Consider the following 26,506-nt stretch of genomic DNA (forward strand, 5'->3'; position numbering starts at 1 on the left):
CAGACAGGATTCTTGCAAATTAGTACAGAGAAGATATCTAGTTCTACAAGCACCTTGTGGGAAAATAAAGCAACAACAATCTATGGCAAGTTTTGAAGATCTTAAGACTGCTCAACAGAGAGGATTCTTGCAAATGAAGTAAAGAAAGAACCAATCTAGTTCTACCAGCACCTTGAGGGAAAATATATCAACAACAATCTCTGGCAAGTTTTGAAGATCTTAAGACTGCTCAACAGATCATAATATATTAGAAGATACCGAAAACGGGTGCATTCGTTATTGCACCCAGATAATCTAAACAATTCTGTCCAATGACAATGTGATATACAAATGATAAAAGCTTGTATTGACTGCAAAAAATGTATCAGCTTACCTTCTATTTACAAGCCTAGTGTTTGGCCCTAGGGGAAGATGTCCAAAAAGATTGCACTTTTAGAAGTTTGAATACACAAGAACAATACACGATAGAGGGGCTCACTTCCAGGCGTACTCAAGAAAAGTTTAATCTGGAAGCAAAGAAAAAAAAAAATTCCTTGCTGCATGAAACGATATAGCAGAAAGTTGGAACAAACTGCTGATGATGTCACAGCAATGAAAACAGGAACAAATGAGAGCATTGGGATGGGGAAGCAGAAGTACTCATTATGGAAAAGAGTTGCCCCTAGGTCAAAAATAAAGCTTCCAAATAATCATCAATATAAGCTAAGCACGGCCAATGATCGGTTCGAATTCGAACTAAAGTTGAAACATCACATACTTCCATTTGGAAAAGAAGATGGAATCTTGGTGGAAGAAATATCAAAATAAGAAAGCTACCCATATTTCTTTTGTTGGTACTACCAAGATTTTCCCTCTCATCTTCACCAGCAAAGTATGTAAGATGAAGTGGGGCTTGATCAAGACCAGTTATGGAGGTGCTAGCTTCAAGGGAAGAATCTGAAGCCAAATCCTTCCAGATGACGTCTCTAATCATTCCCCCATCCTTCACAATATTAACGAGTGGTTCACCAATCACACTCACAACAAAGTTAGCCAGGTACCTTTCAGTAGCCTGAATCAAAGAGGTTGCAGGGACTTCAAGTAGCTTGACTGATTGTGTCCCACTAATGGCTGCAACCCCTTTGCCTCCTTTTAGTGGAAAGGTCTCCCACCCAATGTTGGAAGAAGTACCGCATGCCTCCCAGAGAGCACTGAACAAGTTTGAGTAATAACCAGGTATTGCTTCTTTGGGGATGTCAAATGGAGCAATAGCCTGAAGAAACATGTCTTCTATTCCTATTGTGATACTATGAAGCTGAGCATGAATAATCTGACCATTTTCTGAATTTGTTTCAATGAAAACATCAACCAGACCAGGTGTTGGTTCCCGTGGTTCTAATACAATTGTTACAGGAGCTCTAAAAATTTCCTCTTCTCCCAAACCGTTTTCTACAGGTACAATATCTAAGGGCACCCTTTGACCAGAAATGTAATTATTTTTCGGGGGTTCACCAAGAAGAAAAGGTATGTGACATGATGGAATAGATCCGTACGGGGCGGAGGATGAAAAATTAAGCACAGTTGCATACATAGCAGGAAGGGCATCTACTCTATCCAAACCACTAGAAGTAGAGTCAACTCCAGATATGCGATTGAAAGGCTCGGATTCAAATCTCAAAGTACAGGATATTCTAACCTTGATCCCTGGCAAATGTCTATAATCAGGTATGCAAGAAAAATGGGTCCTTAAGGTTCCTAAGATCTCTGAAATCTTCGAATCCATCACACGCAATGGCTCCTGTCGTTGATCAATTCTAGTCTCTGGGATCTGAATATCAGTACTTCCATCAATCTCCCTTTCCTCAACTGGAGCTTCCCTGATGTCCTCAAAGTAACCAGGGTTATTACTATCAACACCCAAAGTTGGTAAAGACAGGGACCAAGATTGTTTGACAAGCAATGCTATCATCCGCTCAAGGTGAACATAGGATGAGATGTTCCTAGATTTCTTTAGATCGTAGGAAGTTCGAGGAGACTGGATATTAAAAAAAGAGCTGGAATGTGAAGAAGGAGAAATGCCAAGGAGTTGCTCCCCAAGGTTTAGCATATCTCTAAGCTTCTTTCCAGGTACACAGATCAGCATCCGCAGATAGATCCTGCAAAATGCCATGATTTATCATAATTAGAATAAGTCAACGGAAATAGCTAATAATGTTTCAGTTACCATTATTGGATCACTTATGCTTTTCTAAACAACGTTTATTTTACAAAGAAAAAAAGCTATTGAACTGCATATGCCATAGAAGTAAAACAGAAATAAAGGCAATCTGACTTCCACTGGAGAATGGGAGGAAGCAATTTTCAATATCATACCTTGCATTGTCACGAACCTCCAAATCAGGAAAATAAAGGCAAGTAAATGCAAGGAGGCGAGATAGTCTAAGGAACAATCTAGAGCTATGGTGGTGCATCAGCATGGTTCGACAGACACCAAGAACTCTACTTCCCTGAGACCAAGATTTTAGTCCTGTATCTGGGCCATGTTTCTCAACAAGGAAAACCATGAATTTGGTCAGCAGCTCTAACAATCCACTTGGAGGTATTGTATTATTTGCAGCGATTCTATCAAATATTGGGAAGCATGAAATCAATTTATAATCAATTGAGACTTTTGGAAGCAAATTCTCATCCAACGTCTGAAGCAGGCGTTCTCCCAACCAACAGTGTTTTTGACAGCCCAACAAGCGGTCAATAAAAGCAACAATCTCTGGAACCAATCTTTGATACTTCAAGATCATGTCCACTAGCATTTTCTGGAAAATAGAAGTTGAAACATAAGCATAGAGATCCAATGGCTGAACAAACAACAAAAAATAAGATTCCCTACTGAAAGTTATTGAGCAGGCAAACTGAAAAATGCTTAGAGTGTATGTTATATGTAATATTACCAAAAAATAAATAAATCCAAGATACTTGATATTTGTAGAATGGAACAGTAGAGTGCAGATTGACACTATTAGACAAAATGCAGATAGCAAATTGAATACTCGTGGGCAACAAGAAGTTGAGAGACATATCACCTGTTGATGCAGCCATCAAATAAGAGTCAAGTTATTGTCTTTACAGTGATTTTCAGTTTTGGCAGCCTAAGAACTTTTAATTTGTAGGGTCGTCATGGAATGTCCAGTTGACTTAAGATCTATATGCTTTTGAACCTTATATTATCAATGTCGCAGAGCCAAAAACATTTTTTTTAATTAGGTAATTACTTTATGCTTCATTGCACTCAAAGAATCAGAGACTTGGACATGTGATATTCACATTTGAGTGTTAAGGCAAGATGCCTAGGGTCGTCTCCATCTTCTTCACACTGATACTCTTCATGGATACAGTTCACAGCCCCTGACCAGTCACAAACTTTTCTCTCTTCTTCCCTCTTTTAAAATCCCAAGTTAAGCCCCTCTCCTGACCTATCGAAACCCTTAAACCCCACAGATTTTACCTACCAAATAGCCAGCAAGTATCTTATAAAACCAACCCTAAATTGTCAAAAATAGATGCTGTCCAAACCTTCTAGCTACCTTTTTCGTTCATGAAACAGTGACTCTTACATTATTGACCATCATTTTGAAACCCTAGTTAATCTTTGTACCACAACCCTTTCTTTTAAAATTTTAAATCTTTTTTGTTTTGTTTTTGATAACTGGGGTATCCAGGGCTTCGCCCCGACTAGATTCCCAGGATACCGTCTAAAGCTCCCTCTCCACACGGGTTGGGTGAAGATCAGGCATGGCCAAAAATTCTAAATCCTAGATACACAAATTCTCAAATATTTGGAGTTGATAATGTGAATCCTGCTTATGCAGCATGCCCTTTAGCGTTGTGTAGTTTATGGAATATACAACATTTTATCATAGCAAGATAAAGAGAACATCATTGATTTCCACACATATGGTTGGATTTATATATGTGGGTTGATACTATTCCCAGCCACTGCCTGTTTTTTTCTCAATGATTCTTAGGTTGACCATATCATATGGTATCAAATATTTTGTCCCCATTCTACATCACCCTTAGCCACTTCAGCTAGTCAAATACAAGAAGCGGAAAAGATTGCCTAGAACGTCAAATTATCTCCAAATGCGTTCTAATAAAATCTGTTTGACATTCTTCACGGTGTCTTCATCTGTTTAGCAACAAGGGAACTCCTTATTAAACTTGAAGGTTTTGGTACTACATTAAAAAGCAGCAGATATTTGTTCGAAAGAGTTGCATATATTTGAAACCAAAGAGTCCACATGTTGTGATGAGAAATGAAGAAAGAAAAAGAAACAACAGAGTCTATTTGTAGTATATGACATATTTGCCTCGAAGAAACAGTCTGCGTTCTTTTTGTTTTTTCCAACATGTCATCATGTTTTTCTGACTCCCATACAACAGTAACCAATTGTTATATCGAGGTGAGAAAAGAAATAGAAAGAAAACCTACAAAATACCTGTAAAGTATTGAAGATGGTGGACTCCATGAGAATTCCAGTGGAGGAAGGATCGGCGTCAGAATGAGACGATCCACCGATCAAAAACTTACGGAAGGCGCGGAACGCCACAGCGGTTTCCGTGCTCGCCGGCGGCAACCACTGAAAAGCTGACACAGACACAATACCATCTCCGAACAGCTTCTCCCCAGACTTTCCCGCGTCCGAACCACTCTCCGATCTCAAGCTCTCCATACATACCGCGCAGAAAGCAAGCAAGTCAAGCTTCAAAGCCTTCAATGCGAGCGGATCAAACACTCTGGGATAGAAGCTCAACCCCATCTCAACGACCAGAGCCTTCTTTTTGTTAACCTCTCTGCTGGAAATCAGTTCATTGAAACCCATCAACCAATGAAGAGCGAGCAACCGAAAAACCAAATGGTGCTGCGCTTGTCTCGAAATCAACAAAAGCCGGCGGGCAATCTCGCCCTCTTGCCCATCGAAGGCATCCGAGAACTGCAAATACAGCATCAAAACGACATGGCACAGCATCGGATCATAGGAACAGATCAACCCGAAGAACTGCACCTTCAGCATGGAGGCCTGGAGCTCCAACGCCACCGCCACCGGCGTAATCATCGCCATGAACTCCGCCATTCCGCACGGCGTCAAAACCTGCGGCGATTCCAGCAAGAACGCCATCGCCCTCCTCAGCTCCTTGTAGTTCAACCCCGCGTTCGCGGAGTTCGAAGAACCGCCCAAGAGCAGCGATTGCGGCACATTGAAGGGAACCAAAGGAACCGAGGTGTTGAGGATCGAAACGCTGGACTTGTTAACCACAATGTTGTGTATCACCCAAGTGAACAATAGAATGTAGCTCTGCGACGCGTGGGTCCGCTCGTTTTGGCAGAGGCTCCAGAGGTGTCCGGCGATATCGGAGAGCAAACAGGGGTGGGATCGCTCCAATTCTCTCAAACACTCGCAGGCGACGGCGCGTGTCTGGCGGTCGGCGCCGTGGTTGGGGCGGTTGACGATGATCAACAACAATTCCACCAAATTCTCGGTGTAGTGAATGCCAAATCTGTGAAACACGTCGAGGGTGATGAAAATGGAGGTGGTGGAGACGAGCATTTGGTCTTTGAGTGCAAAGGTAATGTAAGTCCCGTCGAGGGGGGATTGGATGATGAGACGGAGGGTGTCGAGAAGGCGGTCCAGGAATTGGGGCTCCTGGGAGATAAAAAGCGCGTCGCAGAATTCTTCGAGGAAGAGGAGGAGGTGGAGCTTCAGAGGGAAGTCCCTTTTGTGGATGGACGAGAGGGCGAGGTCGAGGAGGGAGGGGATCGGGTACAGGGAGCTCCATTTGTGCCGCCGATGACCGCCGTACTGGAAGTCGTCGATGAGGGTCTCCCAGTCTTGCGGGGAGAGAGGCTTCGACGGTGGTGCCGCTGGTGGCAGCTTCTCCGTCATGGCTAGAGCGTTTTGGGCTTTGGAGATGGCCGACCTAGGTTTTGAAGTAACTGTTTTTTTTTAATTAAAAATAAATTATCCTTCTTTCTTGTTTTCTGGTTAACAGTTACTAGTACTGGTAGAAAATCTATTTTCATGCAAAAACATTTACTTTTCTTTAATAAATACTTCACTTCTGTTGGTCATGCCATGATTAAATTTAAAACCCCTTTGGCCTATTGAAGACAAAACTGATATGATTTTTATGAATTCGATTTGTTATCTAAATCTAATTAATATTATTACCAACCTAAGATTAAGGAGGTTCCTAAGCTCTTATATTTATTAAGTAATTAATGTCTTTAAGTCATGGCATGAATTTAGGCATTTATCCACGGATTTGGCTTAGGTATAATAATTTTACATATTTTTTTGACGGTTCAAATTTTATTTTACTTGTTCATGAAAACTTAACATCAAATTTAGATTATTGAAAAAACTACCTTAATTTTTTATTTGAAATCTCCCGTTAAAAATGAATCGACAAGATTGCAAAATCAAAGGAAAATTTATAAAAGTTATGTTCGGAGGATGCCAATGACGGTGGTAAAGTGCACTTTTTTGAGAGCATTCTTCTATAAGTGATGGTGGTCTTAGAGACAACGAGAGCCCTCATCCTTCCGAAGGCTCACAACGCCTTCGATGAGTAGTTTGTCATTGGGTAATGGTTACAAATTGTAAATGTTGCGACTCTTGTGAGACTACCACCACCACCACCGAGGTGAGATGGGCAAAAATGGTGATCTTTTAGGGTTTCTTACTTTTCAACTATCAATTATGTAGCAACAATTGGGAATTGAGACTTGCACCACTAGTAATTAGGGTTGTAGTCCAGGTCCAACCGAGTCGAGTAATGCTTGTTTGGACTCGGCTCAACAGAATCATATGCAATGATCGAACTCAGCTCAAACTCGAGTGGAGTCTTTGAGCCATGTTCGAGCTCAGCTCGTTAGGACCCTTTTCATATTTGAGCTAGACTCGAAATCGACAAGAGTCTCGAGCAAGATCCCATATCGAGTATGCAATCGACTTGAGCTTGTAGTCGTAGGTAGGCTAGGTAGTGGGTACTAGAGAGGCCAAGGATGATTACACCGTAACAAGTATGGTCATCTTCACACTTGATCATCACCATGAAACTCCCATGGATGTTACATGAAAAGATGAGCAATGCAACTCTTGGCATTGCACTCTATAATTTACAATAAACATTAATGTCTAAATTATACTATGCAAACTACCTACGTAAGCTATTCACTTAGTATCTCCAGCCTTGCAAATTGCTCCGATCTTTCTCATTGATAGCTTGCTAACTGCAAAATACCAAGATATTTTACAAGTGAAAAAATAATTATGTATGTTCATAGCTTAGTAAGTAAATTATCACACTCTTTAACGTGACAGTAAAAATTATCATTGAATTCAAAATTCAAAAATGACCAATCCAAAATCTAATAGAAATTTGACTATTGTGTCAAGAAATATACATTTAAAATGTAGGAAAGGGGTGGGTATCCGGTCGGTTTGGTTTGGTTCGCTAGAGCCATTTTTGGTCGGTTAACTGAAATTGTCGGTTAAATCGATTAATTCATTGATTAAATTTTGATAATGATTTATTTCGAAAATTTTGATTAATCGGTTAACCGTGGGCTTTTTAATTGGGCCAAAAATTTATTGCTTTGGGGTCTCAAATATTTTTTTGGGCTAAAATAGCTTATTGAACCAAACAAATTTCAAATGGACTCATTAATTAACACAATAAGAGTCCACCATATATATGTTCTACACTTCTACTAATAAAATGGTTATAGAATATTTATTATTGGTTAATTATCAACTAATTCTGTTACTTATCGGTTAATTCGATTAACTGATAAAAAATATTTATACAAATTAACTGAACCGAACCTACGCTAGTATAAAAATCTTTAACCAATTTTCGACCGATTTATGGCGATAAGTAATTAATGTCGGTTCGGTTATAGTCGATAGGTGGTAAACATTTAATATGTCCGCCCCTAATATGCATAACATTTCCCTAAAGATACATGATGTTTTAGAATCCTGTGACAAGAAAATGTGTAGGTGTTTAACAAGACAATTGACTTGTTAGAAACTCAATAATTCAACTTTTACAAGACTTGTGAATTTTTTATAGGCTTATATATAATGTCCCTTCACAATTTTGAAAACCAATCTATGATAATTATCCACTATATTAGACATCACCTCTTGAATAGCTTTATGGGCCGGTTTGACAACGCGTTTTCATGGTTATTATTATTATTATTTTTTTTCAATTTTAATTCTGTATTTTTATTGCACCCCCATTCTGTTTATTTTTCTTCTACAAAATTATCACCGCCGTTGTCAACATCTTCTAAAAAGCTCTAAAAAGCTAAGTTAATATATATATATATATATATATATATATACAAGCTGCATACCATATAACTTTATTTATTTTACATTTATTGGTCAAAAAATATATATATATTAATTTTTTCTGGTTAGACATGCATTTATTGTAATGTTGTTACCGTGTACAATAATTAATGAACAATATAAAATCGAAAAGAGAGATTAAGAGAGAGAGTCGAAGCACAGATTTAATGTGATTCGGTAATTTGTCTACGTTCACTCCACTCCCGTCTACTTGGCCTTCCACTAATATTAATATGAAACTCAAATTTCAACAAGCTAAATGAATATTATCTTCATATTCTTTTGTTCATTTAATTCTATTATTCAATATATATATATATATATATAATAATTTTTTAATTTCTGAGCTATTGTGTAAAGCAATGACAGTAGTAGACAGATGTCAGAGTAAAACTGAGCTTGAAGCAGTCCAACTTCTCCAAAAGTCAGGATTGTTAAAAAACTTATTTATAATTATCATGTGTGAACGCTCTTTAATTATAAAAGAAGATATATTAAAATATTAAAATATTAAAATAAGATGTTGTATTTATAATAGATTACAAATGTTTGGACTTCATCACTATATTTATTGCTGTTCAACATTTACTTAATTCCCACAAAAATATTTAGTTTCAAGAAAAGAGTATCAGAAATTAATTATCGATGGAATTCGTATAATGAAACTTGTGTGGATGATGATGATGGCATTGAATATAGTTGTAGTGGGAGCTGCCCCTGATGATAACCCTTCTCTTTCCTCTCTTCCTCTACATGTTGATTTTAGAACCCCTAAAATCTCTTTACCATAAAAAATCCCTTTAAAAATCCCTAAAATCCCTTTACCTTCAAAAATCCCCCATATCCCCCATATATATCCCTTTACCTCCAAAAGTCCTAATTACATTGATTTGTGCTGCAGAGTGCCAAAATATGTGCACAGCAGCAAAGCCTAGCTACGCATATAGGGCTTGTATGTTAGTGTGTTTACCCTTGAAATGTCGTCCCTCTCATTTAGATGGTGTCTATGACTGTGCTCTTGCTTGTACCAAGATGACCACCAATGGTATCAAGTTTTTAACCCCTCTCTCTCTCTCTCTCTCTCTCTCTCTCTATATATATATATATATATATATATATATTAGAAAATCCATTTTCTAAGCATCTGTTTGGATTTACGATTTTAAAAAAATAATAATAATTAAAAAATGCAGTTAAGAGTTTGATAAAGTCGTAGTTTAGCATTTAAAATTGCACGTTTTCGAAAAAGCACATCCTTATTTGAGATTGAAAATGCAGATTTTTTTAACGTTTCAATTATAAACTGTGTATATTAATACGAGATACTTATATTTACTTTTAATGTGTTACAGATGCGGATAAATTAGACGCCTGCTACAAAAATTGCGGAAAGAATTATTAGTTTGTTCGCTTTACTATTTCTTCTGACTATTGTAAAAAAAAAAAAAAAAAATTACGTATATCTACTAAGAATAGAATAAAAATAGAGTGAGATGTGTTGAATTCTTTGCCTTCATAAATTAATCATAATTGCTTTGTATACTACAAGACATTCTTGGGCATGGTTATGTTGACCATTATTCTATTTATTTATAAAATGAAATAAAAGGATGTATATTGAAGAAATATAGTGAGATTTGTTGAATACTTTGCCTTCATAATTGCTTTGTATACTAGAAGACACTAATGTTCATGCTTATTTTTGCCAACATTATTTCATACTCTTTTTTTTTTTTTTTGGACGTGTCAGTACAAGAGTAGGGAAAGGGGAGAAAAATTCGAACTAGTGACCTCCGCTTCATAAAGCATGCTCCGGCCGAATAAGCTATTCTTCGGGGACAACATTATTTCATACTTTTGTTCAAAAAGAATGTCAACCATGAATTCTCGTCATTTTTATTTGTTCTCTCAAGCTTAACCTTAATTAACACAGTTTGATAAGTACAAATTCATTATTAGAATATCAGAAGTAAGAAAAACATAATTTTTGTTTTCTAATCAAATGAGGGAAAAGAGAAGGGTTCCAAGAACTTATTTCATCGATTTGACACATTTCCACGTCCTTATGAGGTTCCATGCACGATTGGGAGCCCCTTAAGGCCATCTGAACTATAATATTGATAAATGAATAGTAATGTTATTTAATAAATTGTTATATTGATGTGGTAGAGAAAATTAGTTATTAAATCAACACTTGTAAATAATAATAATAAAAAAAATCAATGACTGATTTTTATTTACACGTCACCATAGTTGTATACTTGTATATGATTTTCATTGTCCCTGAAACGTTAGGGCTATTGGCTAGGTTCGTCATCTAATCTCTTAGAGTCGCAAATAATTATAAAGCAAGCAATCAACTAAATATGATAATAAATGCATGATAATAAAAATAACATCAAATTTAAAACTTCATTATTCTCAAAAAAATAAAAATAAATAAACTTCATTAAATGCGAAAACACTTGGTCTAAAGTAGTTCCAAATACCAAAACACTTATTAAATATCAATAATAATAAAAATTATTTCTTGAGCAATTGCACTTATTAAAAGGTTTTAAAGGAGTTCATGCTATACACTTACTCCCACTTCTCCACACCCATTTTTCCACACTTATAAGTGACTTGTAAAACCACCATTTAATCCAATGATAGTAAGTGTGTCAAGTAAAACAAATGTCGTCGTCAGGAGATCATCCTTTTATGAGTTGCCTCAGAGAGACGGTTGTTAACGACTATCTTCCTTTTTCTTTTTTTTTTCTTGGTTTGTTCACCGAGCTTCTAGCCTTTTTCATTATTCTAGGTTTGCCGGGCCATTAATGGGGCATATCTTAATAAATAATGCTACACTTACTCCAATTTTTTTACACAATGTTTCACACTTATAGGTGACTTTTAAAACCACAATTAAATATGAAATGAATCATAATTGGATTTGAATCCAATTTTTTATTTAAAAGCCACCTATGGGTATGAAAAAATTGTGTATAGAAGTTGTTAGGCCTTACCATAATCCAATCATTCCATATAGTTTTCCTCCCTATCATTTTTTGTTTAATTTTTAAATACTTTTGTCTCAAACAATCTTATTCAATTGAAAAGATAAAACATAATGATATTTTTGGAATCACAAATATTCCTACACGATCGATCCCTAGGAATAAACCAATATGAAAATCCTATCAAATTCTTAATCATTAATTATTTTCAAACGTGAATTTAGTCGAATCTAAATTCTTAGAAATCCTCTATAGATCTTAGCTCACAGCCAAGCCCAAGAGCATGTTAGTAGTAATCTCGAGGACTTGAGTGAAGATCGTAAAGATGCACATGATTTCACAAGATCAAATATAGTTAAGGGGCATCCTTACCTTTCTTAAGTGACCTCGACTACTTAATGTCACTTAAAAAATTAGGTAAAATAGTGACATGTGAAATGTGACATTTTAAGCCCAAAAAACGTCTCTATTTAATTAGGGACATTCAAATAGTGATATTTTACAAATTTTCTTGAATATAGTGACTAGAATAAAAATTATGGATGTTTGAACAGTGAAAATGTTCCTACACGGCGACATTTTTGCTCACACATCCCCTTTCTAAAGATGACGTGTGAATAGTAACACGTCCCCTTTGGGAAGGGGATGAGTGGGAACAAAAAAAGTCCCAAAATTAGGAAGAAAAAAAAAAAAATTCCTTCTTGCCTGTTTCCATTTAGACGCTTTTGGGGGATTTCTTTTGATTTTTTTGGGTTGCAAATACACCTAATTGTAACATAGTTTGAAATAAGTAATGCAATAACAATGCAATCCTATTTGTATTCTAAGGATCGATGAACGTAGGCAGCTTCTAAGGTCGAACCACCTCAAATCCGTGTCTTTTGATTTCTTTACTTTCTCTTACCCAATATTTTCTATTATATTTTTAATAATATATATTGATTCTTGGTTCTGTTGTGAGGATAATAATTTGCAATGACAAACTAACCAATTAACCAATTAATTCCTAGCCAAATGTGAACCCCTAGGCACACTAGATAACCATCTAGACAAAATCTTAATGATGCTTACCAAAAGGGAATAGGTAGATTTGAATGCCGACTTATGCATGTATCTCAAGGTCACTTAATTAATATTAATTAACCTTCATATATAATTACAAAATGGGTGTTTTTTTTTTTTTTTTTTTGACATAAATGGGTGTTTTAATATATCATTTTGTTACAATTTTGATTGTATTTTATCTTTGGATACCAATATTCCTCTTTGAATCTTATTGTTATAAGTATGCATGATTTATATTAAAAGTTAGACTATAATAATGTTTTATTTATTTATTTATTTTAATCAAATAAGGGAAAACGGGTTACAAGACTAATTGACCACAAAAAGGTTGGGCACTCCAACAACAAGGCTCAAAAGGCAAATGCAGTACAAATTCAAAAACAATTTATGGATCTGGTCTAAAAGGACCAAACAACAGGCAATGACATACAACTTGGGCCTTTTTCAGAGCCGCACAAAGCGGTGACAAATGCAAAAGAACTCGGTGAAGAGTTCGTTGCGGTAAAGGCAACAACCACCGTTAAATGGTAGTTGCAGGGCAGGAACTGCAGACTATAATAATGTTATTACTTAATTCAAAAAGCTACTCAACTTCTCTAAAAGCCCCATTTTAAAACATTTTCTTAATTTATTTAGTCAGAACTTTCTAACAATAAATAAATCGATTTTTTTTGTTAGCTAAAATATATTTATTTTGAAATCCTCGAATTCTCCATAAATAAATAACAGTTTGGCATTGAAATTCCGCATGCATGATAAAAAAAGTTGAAGAGAATTATGTGGGTTGGAATTGGGAGAATCATGAAGCTTGTGTGGATGATGATGGCGTTGAATACATGCATGCATACTGCTCATGATCATTATGGCGGTGAAAGCTGCAGAAAACCCTCCTGTTTCCTCTCCCTCTCCCTCGCCACTTCCCCATATTAATTGGTCTCCAAGAGTGGATGCTGAAAAACCAAAACGCCCAAAAAGGCATCTGCCTCCAAAACTTATAAGTATATGTCATTGTGTGATGAACTGCGACCAAACATGCAAAACGGCAAACCTTTTGCCGGTGTACCTGGCTTGCTTCGTCGTCTGTTTGCCAATCAAATGTCGTTCATGGCGTTTAGATGTCGTCGACGTCTACCATTCCATCAGCACCGCCTTTGGATATGGTATATATCAAGTTCATTTCTTCTTTTCCTAATCTTTTTATTATTATTATTAGGGGTAACTTCACTTTAAACCCTTGAATCATCACGCGATTTGACAAGCCTCCTCCAAACTTCAAAACCTCTCAATTTGAACCCCTAAATTTTCAATTGCAGTCAATTTAACAGCAATACCTAAAAAGACCAAAATATCTCCGATTTTTTTTTTAAAAAAATTGAATTAAGGGTAAATTTAGAATTTTATAAACAAATTAGGGGTATAAACGTCATTGTCTCACTTTTAACATTTAAAATCTGATGGAGTGGTTCAAATTGACTGCAATTGAAAATTTGAAAGTTCAGGGGTTCAAATTGAGAGATTTTAAAGTTTAAGGACTTGTCAAATCGCGTGGTAATTCAAGGGTCTAAAGTGAAGTTATCCCTTATTATTATTTGACCAAATTTATGGTATTAGATATACACAAAATGAAACATGGAAATGAAAATGGAGTGAGTACTTCCAAGGATTTATCTATTTTTCTGACTCCAATATGTATGATTTTTTACTTTGGAACATAATTTATTTTCTTTGAATTTCATACTATTTACAATATTATTATACGACTATTATTCAACTTGATGATGTGATGGTAATTAAATTCAACCATTAGATCAAAACTTACAAAAATTAATGATTGATTTTCCCTGTCAAATCATTCTAATTATATGACCATGTATAACAATATACTAAATAGTATTTCTCTAGATATTATATTTCTTACAAGATTCCTATGTTTATTTGTAATGTGACAGGTTCGGATGAAGCAAGGGTTGGCTACATTCAAAGATACGTAGAAAATTGCAAGGAGATGAATTAGTTGGTTCTCTTTACTATGTAAGAAATAAAGTGAGACATGCTGGATACTTTGTATTCGAGAAATGCTAAAAATCATTATCTCAACCATCTTTCAACCATCTCCCTATAATGAATGGGTGAATCTACCATTGAATTTTTCTAGGACCCACATAAGTCCACAAATCAATGGTAGATCCATTAGATTTGAAAAAAAAGATGGTTGAAAGATGGATGAGAGAATGATGTATAGCATATCTCTTTGTATTCTTTGTTTTGTTTTGTTTTGTTTTTTTTGAAACTTTTGATACTATGTATTAATACATGACGTTGCTCATGCTTACTTTGGCCAACATCTATTGTATTGGTTTGTTCAACGAGAATGTGAAGCATAAATTATCATAGTTTGTGTTTGTTTAACATACTTAAAGCATTATCAGCAACCTTATAGAAAATAGGCATGTAACTGAGTCGACACACCTTATTCAAAATAACTAAAAGTACATTTTTCTTTATTTTAATTACTCACTTAGAGCACTACCAATAATCTCACTATTTTAACAATTCACTTTCACAATTCCATTTAAATATTATTTTTTAAATATTTGTTTATTCTTTCTCTGACTAATAAAGGATGAGAGAGAAACCAAAAAGAAAACGGGAGAGAGATAAACCATTTTTTATTCAATTGGTAAGTGAATGGTAGTACTGTTCACTCACCATTTTTTCCCTTGGTGAGGCTAAAAATGAGAATTTTTAAGCATTTTCACCAAATTACCTCACCAAAATAACCAAAAAGTAGTTTTGCTTAGGCTAATTAATAGTGCTCTTATATCTAAATTTTGATAAATAAAAAAGAGAGAAGCAACCCCTCCTTAAAAAAAACCCTAAAGAAGAGAGGGAGAGAGTTTCAGCCTCAGCTTAGTTGAAACTCAACGGCCGGACTGAATTTAGGTTGGGCTTGGGCCACCAATAGCTTGCCCTGTCTCCTCTCCTTAAAATCATCAGTACTCAGTCTTTCCTTAAAGTTTTCAAAAACTCAAATTCCAAACAAAATCTGTTGGTGACCTATCACCAGACTTATCTGATTAAAAATAAAATATGTGTTTCTCATATGTTTTAGGAACACATGCCACTTTATTAGACTGACTTGTATGAATTAGCTACAAACCATTCTAATTTATGTCCCACCATGTACGCTTTTCTAGTTTTGGGATGCCCTTAACCAAATCTTGATTGGCTATTCTAATTAGGTCTTTAAGTTAATGTGTCTTAACCTTTGGTGCCATAGTTTTCACTTGTGAACACACTAATGACTTTTTAGATGACAAATCATAGAAATTATCTAGCTAGAGTCAAAGATACCTTTAAACAAGTACACTTCATTTTCGGGTTGCTTCTCACTTTATGTTTGAAAGCATTACTAATAATTCTCGTTTTCCTTTTCCCCATTTGAAATATGAAAAAAGAAAAAGAAAAGAAAGTACTCTCCATTTTCCTTAAATATGAGACTTCTTTTGAAAGGGAACTTGTTTTTGTTATCTAAATCACAAAGTTGACTAACACTCACTTTGTGTGTCTAAAGGTTTTCTACACACAAAGCATCATCTAACTTTGTATTCCATGAGCGACCAATGCTCTTCTACCAAGTACTCTTGCAAAAATGATTAGGAGTCTGTTTAAAATTATGTTAAAGAATAGAGTTTTTAAAGTCTTAAAGAGAGATTTAATAAGATTGATTATTACTTATAAAAAAAAAAAAAAAAAGGATTTTTTAGGATTATTTTTATTTTTTTTTTATTTTTTAAGTTTTCATAAAAGTGCCAAATAGAGCAAAAAAGTCAAAAGAAATACTTTTTGAGTATTTTGACCAAATGGACAAGCTTTTTATTTGGCACAATTTTAATGTACTAAAAATATTTTTTAAGTTTTTTAACACAATCCTAAACTTGCTATTAAAGCACGTTTGGTAAGCATAATACCTATTCTATTAAGAAAATGAATAACTATTAATGAGAATGAAATAATTATTCATATTCCTTAGTTTAATGGCAGCACACATACTCTCATAGAAATTGTACCAAAATTACTAAAATACCCAATATATATAACAATTTTTTTAAAAAAATGGAAAAAATTATTTGCGGCCAACCCAAGAGGTGGCCAACCACATGGGGGTGGTGCACACCCCAAGATCCCCAGAGGGAATCATGCTTCTCTTCCTTCTTTTTTGTAATTAACTCACTCATTATAAGACCTGACCATTGGCAAAAAAAGAAAAGACACATTTTTGTTTTATTTTGTTATGTAGCTGGTAGTAGGACTTTTCATGTGAGCGGTTTTTAACCGCTACTAACTGTTAACCACTCCATTGCTAATTATCGTGTTATTGCACGGGTGGGTGGTTGGCTTTCCCAACTAACCACCCAACACGGTCGGGTAGTGGTGGTAGGGTAGGCGAAGGGTGTAATTATCTGCTAATTAAGTGACCTCACCTACTTATTGTACCCTATAAATACACCTCAATTGTAACATAGTTTGAAATAAGCTAGTAATACAATAAACAATGCAGCCCTATTGGTATTATATATATAGTGGACTTGGGCTTCTAAGGCAAAACCATCTCAAATCATTGTTTTTCTCTCTTTGCTTTCTCTACCCTATATTTTATATCATAATTATAACTAATATTATATATATGAATTGATTCTTGGTTCTGTTGTGAGGATACTAATTAGCAATGACAAAATTAATTAACCAATTAATTCCTAACCAAATGTGACCTCTAAGCACATGCACTAGATAATCATCCACACAAAATCTCAAGTATGCTCACAATTAGAAGAAGGGAAGAGGTAGATTTGAATGCCGATTGCTTGTGGCATCTGGATCTCAGGTCATAAAGTCACTTAATTAACCTTCAATGGGTGTTTCAATTCTAAAGCTACCCAACTTTTCTAAAAGCGCCAATTTAAAAACAATTTATTCATTAAATCATAACTGTCTTTTGGGTGGAAACAATTAAGAATAAATATATCAAATTATATATTATTTTGAAATTCTCAAATATGTTTATAAATAACCGTTGGGCTTTGAAATTTCGCAGAACAAATAAGTGGAAGAGAATGTGGGGAGTTGTGGGTGGAATTGGAAGAATGATGATGGCTTTGATGATCATGGTGATGGCAGTGAAAGCTGCAGAAAAGTCTGTGCACGTGGCTTCCTCTCCCTCTCCCTCCCCACTTGGCAGTAATTGGAGTCCAGAAGAAATGGATAAATTCGTTCTACCTCCAACGCTTCTACGTTTATGCCATTGTGTAATGAAGTGCGACCAAACATGCAAAGCAGCAAATCCTTACCCAATGTACCTGCTTTGCTTCTTCGGCTGTTTGCCGATTAAATGCCGTCCATGGCGTGCAGATGTTGACTCCGATTCCATGACCACAGCCTTTGGATATGGTATGAATTTTATTTCCTCTCTCTCAAATGAAAAATGCATGGAGTGATCTAAATTCAATGCAATTTTCAAACACTGCTAGCTCCTTACTGAATTTAACAATGATCTCTCAAAACCTTCTTAAGGCCTGTTTGGATATATGTTTGATAAGCCTAAAAATACGTTTAATACTTAAAAAGTCCGTTTAAAAACAAAAATATTCGTTTGGAAAAAAAAAAAATGGTACTTATATATTCTAGAAGATTCTTATGTATATTTTTGCTGTGACAGGTTCGGAAAAAGCAGGAGGCTCCATTCAAAAGTTCGTAAAAAGATGTAGGGAGAATAAGAATAAGTAGTTGGTTCTCTTTCCTGTGTAAGAAATAAAGTGAGACGTGTTGAATACTTTGTATTCTTTGTTTCTTTTGTTTTTTGTTATTTATTTTTTTTTTAATTATTTGAACGTTGGATAATTTGTATTAATAAAGGCTTTATACACAATACATGACGTTGCTCATGCTTAATTACTTGCAATAATAATAATAATAACAAAAAGAGTATTCATCATTGGATATTAGCAACTATGATTTGTAATGAATATTGCTGTCAAAGTGCTTGTAATTTCATCAGTAATTACTTACAAATCAAGCAAAGTATTCATCATTGAATATTAGCACCTATGATTTGTAATTAATTTAGTAGTGTGCAATCTTTTCAACAAAATACGTACTTTTTTGTAGAATGTGTGAGCCACTTTTAGAGTATGTTTGAAATTGCATTGAAAAATACAATTTTTAAAATTAATATATATATATATATATATATATATATTAATATATATCAATTTTCAAAAGCTTACCTTTCATTCTTAAGATTTTCTCAAAATGGCGTTTTAGCCATTTTAAGAGTAAAAAAGTTAAATAAATGCTTTTGGAATTTTTTACCAATAGGTAAGCTTTTTGTTTAATTAACACAAAATACTTTTTAAATTTTTTAACGAAATCTCAAACAGACTTTTAATAAGTTATGCATTTTATTGCAATCTCAAACGTAGTTTTTAAAATCGCAAGCAAGGGGATACATTTTTAAAAACGCACGATTTTAAAGGTTAAATTACAATTTAAAAACCAAACTACGATATTATCAAAGCTTAACTACGTTTTTAAAAATCATGTTTATACTTGCACATTTTGAAATCACAAAACCAAACGGATCTTAAGTCACTTAAAACACTTGATGTCAGCCAGTGTGACATGAATGTGATAAATAGGTGTAAAGAATAATATTACCCGTGTGTTTTTGTAAGAGATATTATTTTGTGATTTTCTAAATTGCTATAATCACACAAAAAAAAATATATATATATAATAACTAATATTTGCATCAAAAGTATTGCCAGCCTTCAATTTGGTCAATGTGGTATCATATATTTGGTTAAATGAAATAAAATAAAATTGTAATTGTAAAATTAATTATGTTTATTTATTTTGTTCCCTCAAATCTAATACAAATTGAAGACCATCATTGAAATATTAATTATGCTTCTTATGTTTCATTAGTATTTGTACCATGGAAAAGAAAAGAAAAAATAAATAAAGAAAAATAAAGAGATATAGTCGCAGCTGCGAATTAACTTCAATGTCGAAACGGTGCCGTTCACGTATTTTGTTTCGAACAAAAGCCCCTAACCCTTCTTCGCTCCAGCACCCGAATCTGGTTCCCCCACTTCCTCGGTTCATCTTCTCTGCGTTCGCACCTGTGGATTTGGAGCTGAACCTCTGAAGTGAACCGCGTCGGACCAAGAGACTCGAGGAATGCATCCTCAGCAGAGGTCTTTCTTCTAATTTTCTACTTCTCCTGCCCAGATCTCATGCCAGTACTCCTATCATGTCATGAATAATTAGGAATCTTAGGTTTTACAATTACCTTCCACCATATCCCCCTCTTCAGAATTTTGTTTGAAAGCACTGAGATTAGTTGATTAACTTCTAGGGTTTGTCATTTCATAAATGATTTTAGCCAAATCTTCTAAGATTTCAGTTGATATATACATATGTATTATCAAATTGAACTTCTTGATTTTACATTATTTTTTAGGCGTTAAGAATATAAATTATTTTTTCATCCTATCTTACTTTTCGGTCTTTTGGACGTTATCCGGTAAATCTGACTGATTTTACCAAAAACATCAGTGTGATTGGTCTACTTATGTGGTTAGATTTTTAGATTTGGTTTGTAGGTGCTGTTTTAAAGTTAATTTATGCTTTATTTGAATTGTTACTTGCATTTATGTTACAACATATTAAAGAGAAAAAAAAAAGCTAATGAATCAAGTAATAGATAGCTGAAAAATATCATATTATTGCAGATATAGTTGTAGAAAGAATTCTAAATGGAATGTTGTTTTCTCTTGGAACTTCTTTTAGTGGTACTAAATGAACCATATGCATTTAATTGAATGTGTTGCACCAAATTTGATAAAACAATCTTATAAAATAAGGTCACTTGGAAAGGCTTGGTTGATGCACTCGTACCACAGATTGTTCAGAATATTTATTATCCAAAATTAGAATTCATTGTTATATGTAGTATGTGGTGACCAATAAACCACAAATTTAACCTTCTTCGGAGCCACAAAAACTATTCACGTTGCTAAGAGCTTGAAATATGCCTGCAATTGCTTTACTCCTCAAAAAGTTTTAATTCTTAGTGTGTGTGTCATCCGTATCATCTACTTGTCTTATTTAGTTGTATTCTTGGATTTTTGAATGCTGCAGCAGTTTTGTGCTTTAAATAGGCTATACTTTTCAGTGAAGCATTGCTTTTCGGGTATTTTGTTACCCTTTTTTTTTTTCTTTTTTCGAAATCTAAATAGATTGACTTCTACATTAGTTCGTGTGAAAAAAAAATATAAGTGTAAGATTAATTTTCTAAATACCTTTTGTCTATCTGGCATTGCAGTTTTTTTAACTGTTTTTGCTGCCAATGGATTCTAGCTTAAATGACACTTCCTCCCTCCACAAGAATGGGGTGGAGAGTAATTTTTTGGGTTTACAAGGCCCATTAGATGCATGTTTGACGCACCAGAAAAGAAAAAAAAATTGTTTTGTTGTGGTGCAGTACCTACATTAGAAATAATTAAAGAAACTTGACTGAGGCATGGGTATGAATATGACACAAAAGTGGACTGGCAGACGTGATAAATTCTTCAAAAAAAAAGGGTGTTTTAATTGCCATCTTATGAGTCTGAATGTTATGTGTTTGCTACTTGCATGTGTATTGTTTAAAGCCTAATTTTTTTTTCATTGGTTATTGGGCTTCTAATTATGACCAATGCCTTTTCCCTTTCTCCTTCCCCATGGGGCCAATTACTTTTATATATATATATATAAAATTATGATCAATGCTTTTTTAGTACCAATTAGAAGTGAATTTCCTTTTCTGCTGATATGTTTCTTCTATTGTAATTTCTTTGAGCAATTTATCTCAGCTAAGCTATTATGTCTTTTTATAGAGTTTGGTGGTTGTTCTGTTTACTTTAAATTCATGAAATTGGAGCACAATGGCAAGCTATTCGGGAAAAGGAGCCCCTTCAAATGGATCTGTGTATATATGCAACTTGCCCTATGGAACTGATGAAAATATGTTGGCTGAATATTTTGGCACCATAGGGTTACTGAAGGTATGGAGTCTGACCTGGTGTTGTATAGAACTGCACCTAGTCCCTGTTTTACCATCAATGATATAATTTCTCGATGTATATAAGAAGCTTAGTAGTTGTGCACCTTTGTTTTTATTGTTGCTCCATACTCCACAGAAAGACAAGCGAACAGGTCGTCCAAAGATATGGTTATACCGAGACAAAGTGACAGATGAGCCAAAAGGAGATGCCACAGTAACATATGAAGATCCACATGCTGCATTAGCTGCTATTGACTGGTTTAACAACAAGGATTTTCATGGTAATATCATTGGAGTTCATTTAGCAGAGTCAAAAAGCAAAGATGACCACACATATAACTCAGGGGGAGATCCTAGTGATGCTGGTGATTTTGGTGGATCAGAGGAAAATGCTTGGAATATGAATGGGGGTGGTGGAAGAGGAAGAGGTCGGGGTGATGCTTCAGGAAAAGCATGGCAACAAGAGGGGGATTGGTTGTGTCCGAATACAAGGTCTGTGATGTGAGATTGGTGAGCAGCTCTTTCTTGCTCTTCTTTTCACCATTTTCATTTTCCTATAATTGTTGTGCAAATGACTTTTGATATTATATTTTTGCAGTAGTTGTACAAATGTGAATTTTGCATTTCGTGGTGTATGCAACCGCTGTGGAAGTGCTCGACCTGCTGGTGCCTCTGGTGGTGGTGCAGGGGCTGGTGGAAGTGGCAGGGGACGTGGTGGCCCTGACTCAGGGGGGCAGAACCGTGTAGTTGGTGCTGCTACTGGTGGACTATTTGGTCCAAATGATTGGCCTTGTCCAATGTAATCCCATACATTTTTATATTAATTTTTTTTTTTTCCTGGTTTTCTTTATGTTTTCATGTAATTTTTGAATGCTTTTTGCCATCCTGATCTTTCAATTATGGTTTTTTTTTTTTATTAGGTAAATTTTCAGTCCATCCATATTTAAAGCTACATGGTAGTATCTTGTAGAGATTACGCTAATTAACCAAAGAGCACAAACCTCTTGGCTTGATGAGTTTTAGTTTCAGGAAAAGAGTGGTTTAGAATAGGAATGGAATTGAGATTTAGGATGATTGTTTGTCAAGATTGATTTAAATGTGTATTGCTCGAAGAGGAGCCAGAAGGGTGTGTCCTATTGATTTGACGGGCCAAATTTTTGTCAGAGTTTAGCTGTGTTCCAATTTGCTTACGTGAAACACGTATCATTTCTCCCTCATAATAAGGAACCAACGTAGGACTTAGCACCCATGAGTGTCTTTATAATCTACCCACTCTATGTGGGTTATTCATCTTCTCAATGTAGGATTGAGGTGTTACATTGTGCTTGCACCAAAATTAGCCACCTTACCTTGGCTGGATGTCTGTCCTAGTGGCTGTCCATCATGCATGGTTAGCTTGCACATGATTATTTTCCTTAACATCTGAAGTTTTTGGTTAAATGTAGTAAAGCCATGACTAACTGCCATTAAAAAAAAAAAAAGCCCTCACTAACTGCCATAACACATGTTGTGCATATATGTATTTCTATTGGATATATCTTGTGTCTATTGGTAGGCACTAAGCTATATTGATTAGAAAGTTCTCTTAGATTGTTTTAATTGCATTTCAATCTATTATGAATGTTGGAAAAATTTATCATTACTATCAATTATATTAATGCTCAAGTCATGTGCTGAAATGAGTGTATCATTATTCTTGTTGCTTATGCCCTTTGCTTTTATTGGTCAGGTGTGGTAATATCAACTGGGCAAAGCGCACAAAATGCAATATTTGCAACACAAATAAACCCGGTACCAGTGAGGGTGGTGTCAGGTATGGATTGATGGTTATTTGGATTTATGTAATTGTTAGGTGCCAATCAAGAACTGAAACCTATTTAAATAAACTGAAGCAACTCTTACTATGCATCAAGAGACCAGAAGAGAGTTGTGGTGCACCCTCTCATGGTTATTAACGTAAATATGTGATGGTATATATTTAAAAACAAATGAGAGAAAAAGAAAATGAAAACATGGGATGAAGTAGAAAAGAAATGTTATGCTTTTGAAATTCAATGAGTTGGGTGTAATTATCTAGCAATAGATTAAAACCTACATTAGTGCATTCTATGTGTAACATGGCAACTCATTGGAGCTATAGATGTATACTCTGTTATGCAACACTCTATGGTTTCCGTGTTTCTATTGCACTTTGTCGTGATCCAGGTTAGTGTTAACATTGTTTTGTTTTTCTGAGAGTGCGATATTCTTAACAAAGCATATATATATTTTTACCAATTTTACTCAAGTGTACCTCATGCACCATAGAAAATCTTCACTTTTTTTTTTTTTTTTTTTTTTATTATTATTATTTTTGGGGTGGGGGTTTAATAATCATTTTTTTGTTTTTTGGCTTGTGTTTGTATCACAATCAATTTAACCTTTACTTCAATGCATAAGCCTCAAACATTTTAGAAATAACACATTACTTAAACAGAGGAGGACGTGGTGGAGGTTACAAAGAACTTGATGAAGAAGAATTAGCGGAAATTAAGCGACGTCGGCGGGAGGCCGAAGACGTAAGATTAATTTGTGCCCATATTACATGAACTTACTTATTTTATTCTGGTTTGACATTCATTCTCTTCTAATCTCAGGATGACGGTGAGGTGTATGATGAGTTTGGCAATCTGAAGAAAAAGTTCCGTGCTAAAGCGCAACAAGCTGAAGCTGGACGAGCACTACCAGGTTCTGGGCGTGCTGGATGGGAGGTTGAGGAACTAGGTATATCTTACATTTTTAAGCACAACTGATTCTCTTTAGTGCATTCTTTGAGATTAAATGACAAGTGTCCATATAAGAAGACATTTTTTTTTGCATGTGATGCCCTTCACTTGGCAATTTGAGTTGATAGAAAACCAAACAGATTTGGCTCCTCTATAATAGGCTGTCCAGGTTCATCAGCCAGCCCGTTATGGATCCTCTAGCATAGGCTGTCCAGTTCATCAGCCAGCTCGTTATGGGTTCATATTGTGTGATTTAATCCATGGAAATGGTAACTGAGAATCCTTGATATGATAGATATGGTTGGGGATTTATGCAGAAAGTACTGAAATAGTCTCATTGAAAAAATATTGACATCAGCCGAAACAATAAAGTGCAAACGTTAACTTTTTTTTTTTTTTGATAAGTCATATGAGTTTAACTTATTAAAAGAAGAAACTTGAAATGCTAAATTTACTTCAGGTTTCCCTTGTCAAGCTGGCAACCACACTTAAGTACAAATTTGTTGAATGCAGGTTAAAATTTCGCCCTTTTTTGTTGTTGTGAAATTTGGAATTTTTAGGATCAAGAAAGGTGTTGATTGTCCGCCATTATGGGTGTCACAGTATATGTCCGAGTACCATCCCTAGTCAGTGTAGGATGGTCTCACAAAGCTTCAATTCGTATCTGTTTGGGGAGCATCAAGGTGCAGTCATGATTGTGTCACAATAGATATACCAAGAGATAGATGCACAACAATTACATGCAAATGAGTTCCAAAATGTTAGAAAAACACAACACATGGTTGTTATTTTTAAGAAAGTGTAAATAATGGCTAGTATTTTTGTCTTTTTATTTTTATATAACTGTTTATTAATAAAATGGTAGCATGGGCCAAATACTCCCCTTTTGTCCCTCTTCTGCTATGAGGTCTTATTTTCCTTTTGAAATTCCTTTGATGGATTAAACAGGCTGGCACACTGCTAATGTTGTAAAGGTTCAACCCATGATCAGTAATCACTTGTTTTAGATACTACTTTTGTAAGAATATGTTTGCTTGCATTTATATGCTGTCAAATGTAACTTGGTGCATTCTTAAGAGCTCAACTATGTAGGTTTTCCGCACGTCATGGAATCATTCTGTTATTGTAAAAAATATTGCAGTTGGTACCGCAAACATTATGAATAGTTTTCATTCATGTGTTGTTTAACATGTTTATTTATTTATTTATTATTTTTTTTTATGTATAAAAATTGTTGCAGGCGTGATAGAAAGAGAAGATAGGCGAGAGAGAAGCAGAGACAGGGGAAGGGATCGGGATGATAGGGAGAGTAGCAAGAACAGAGAACGAGATGGCAGGGACCGGCGTCGGAGTCGAAGTAGAGAGAGAGATAATGCAAAAGATCGGGACCGGGATTACGATCATGACAGAGATAGAGAATACAGCCGGGACAGGGACCGTGATCGGGACCGGAGCAGGCACCGCTATTGAAAAATTGCAGCAGATTCTCTGACTTTTGATCATTGTTTTGGTTGTGTCACTGGCTTTTGAGATACTACTAAGATGGTCTTTTGCTTCCTTACTGGGAAGAATGGCATTGGCGTTGAACTCCGTTTGACATGGCATTTTTAGCTTGTATGCTAAAAATACGAGACTGCCTCTTTACCAGTTTTTGAAACTTCATTAAAAACAGTGATCCGTGGTGTCATGTGAACTTGTTGTCCATATCCCTTTAGGAAGTATTTGGATGTAAACCTGACGTGGAATTATTAATCATTATGCTAAGATGACTCAATCACCTTAAAATTCTATTTTTTATTTTTTTATTTTTATTATTATTTTTTTCTCTCTTTCTACTATGCCTCTCTCAAAATGGCGTTCATTTTATGGATGTTTGCTCTTGACCGGTGTTGCTGTGCATCCTGCAATTGATAAATGGATGATGATGATTCGAAGCTTCCTTTTGTGGATGGGCACGGATATTTGGTTTCATCGCAATATGCATTTTAAATGGTTCTTCTGAAGATAACCTTTTGTTTGCTCCAGCATATAATGCCATATGCCCATCATTTGCCAACTCTTTCTTCAATCTCTTATGCATTATTTCTTTTAGTAAAATGTTAGATCTACCATCAGTATTACTTTTTTATAACTTGCTAACGCGTATAGGTAGGGTAATTTTATAAGTCA

General features: G+C 35.0%; 2 protein-coding genes across 2 annotated transcripts; one reads left to right on the plus strand and one right to left on the minus strand.

The window, feature by feature from the left end:
- Positions 1-325: 325 nt before the first annotated feature.
- LOC132179364 (uncharacterized) lies at positions 326-5,973 on the minus strand. Its single transcript, XM_059592074.1, has 3 exons — positions 4,476-5,973; positions 2,353-2,792; positions 326-2,135 (listed from the first exon to the last, which is right to left on the minus strand). Exons 1-3 carry the CDS (start codon positions 5,919-5,921, stop codon positions 662-664), a joined length of 3,360 nt encoding a protein of 1,119 aa, XP_059448057.1. The 5' UTR covers positions 5,922-5,973; the 3' UTR covers positions 326-661.
- A 13,571-nt stretch (positions 5,974-19,544) lies between these two features.
- On the plus strand, positions 19,545-26,134 carry LOC132178883 (transcription initiation factor TFIID subunit 15). The gene is made up of 8 exons (XM_059591459.1): positions 19,545-19,722; positions 21,406-21,573; positions 21,709-22,064; positions 22,171-22,371; positions 23,302-23,385; positions 24,049-24,130; positions 24,209-24,335; positions 25,578-26,134. The coding sequence occupies exons 2-8, from the start codon at positions 21,454-21,456 to the stop codon at positions 25,805-25,807; spliced, it is 1,200 nt and encodes a 399-aa protein (XP_059447442.1). The 5' UTR covers positions 19,545-19,722; positions 21,406-21,453; the 3' UTR covers positions 25,808-26,134.
- The last annotated feature ends 372 nt before the right edge of the window (positions 26,135-26,506 follow it).

The sequence above is a fragment of the Corylus avellana genome, chromosome ca4, assembly GCF_901000735.1.
Source record: "Corylus avellana chromosome ca4, CavTom2PMs-1.0".
In the NCBI taxonomy this organism is placed as follows: domain Eukaryota; kingdom Viridiplantae; phylum Streptophyta; class Magnoliopsida; order Fagales; family Betulaceae; genus Corylus; species Corylus avellana.

Bases quoted from the DNA above. Each gene is read 5' to 3' on its own strand.
- LOC132179364 (XM_059592074.1), bottom strand. From the start codon at position 5,921: ATGACGGAGAAGCTGCCACCAGCGGCACCACCGTCGAAGCCTCTCTCC. The intron at 2,793-4,475 runs GTATTTTGTAGG...TCTATTTTCCAG, and splicing joins CCATCTTCAATACTTTACAG to AAAATGCTAGTGGACATGAT. The intron at 2,136-2,352 runs GTATGATATTGA...GGCATTTTGCAG, and splicing joins GAGGTTCGTGACAATGCAAG to GATCTATCTGCGGATGCTGA.
- LOC132178883 (XM_059591459.1), top strand. From the start codon at position 21,454: ATGGCAAGCTATTCGGGAAAAGGAGCCCCTTCAAATGGATCTGTGTAT. The intron at 21,574-21,708 runs GTATGGAGTCTG...CATACTCCACAG, and splicing joins GCACCATAGGGTTACTGAAG to AAAGACAAGCGAACAGGTCG. The intron at 22,372-23,301 runs GTAATCCCATAC...TTTATTGGTCAG, and splicing joins AATGATTGGCCTTGTCCAAT to GTGTGGTAATATCAACTGGG.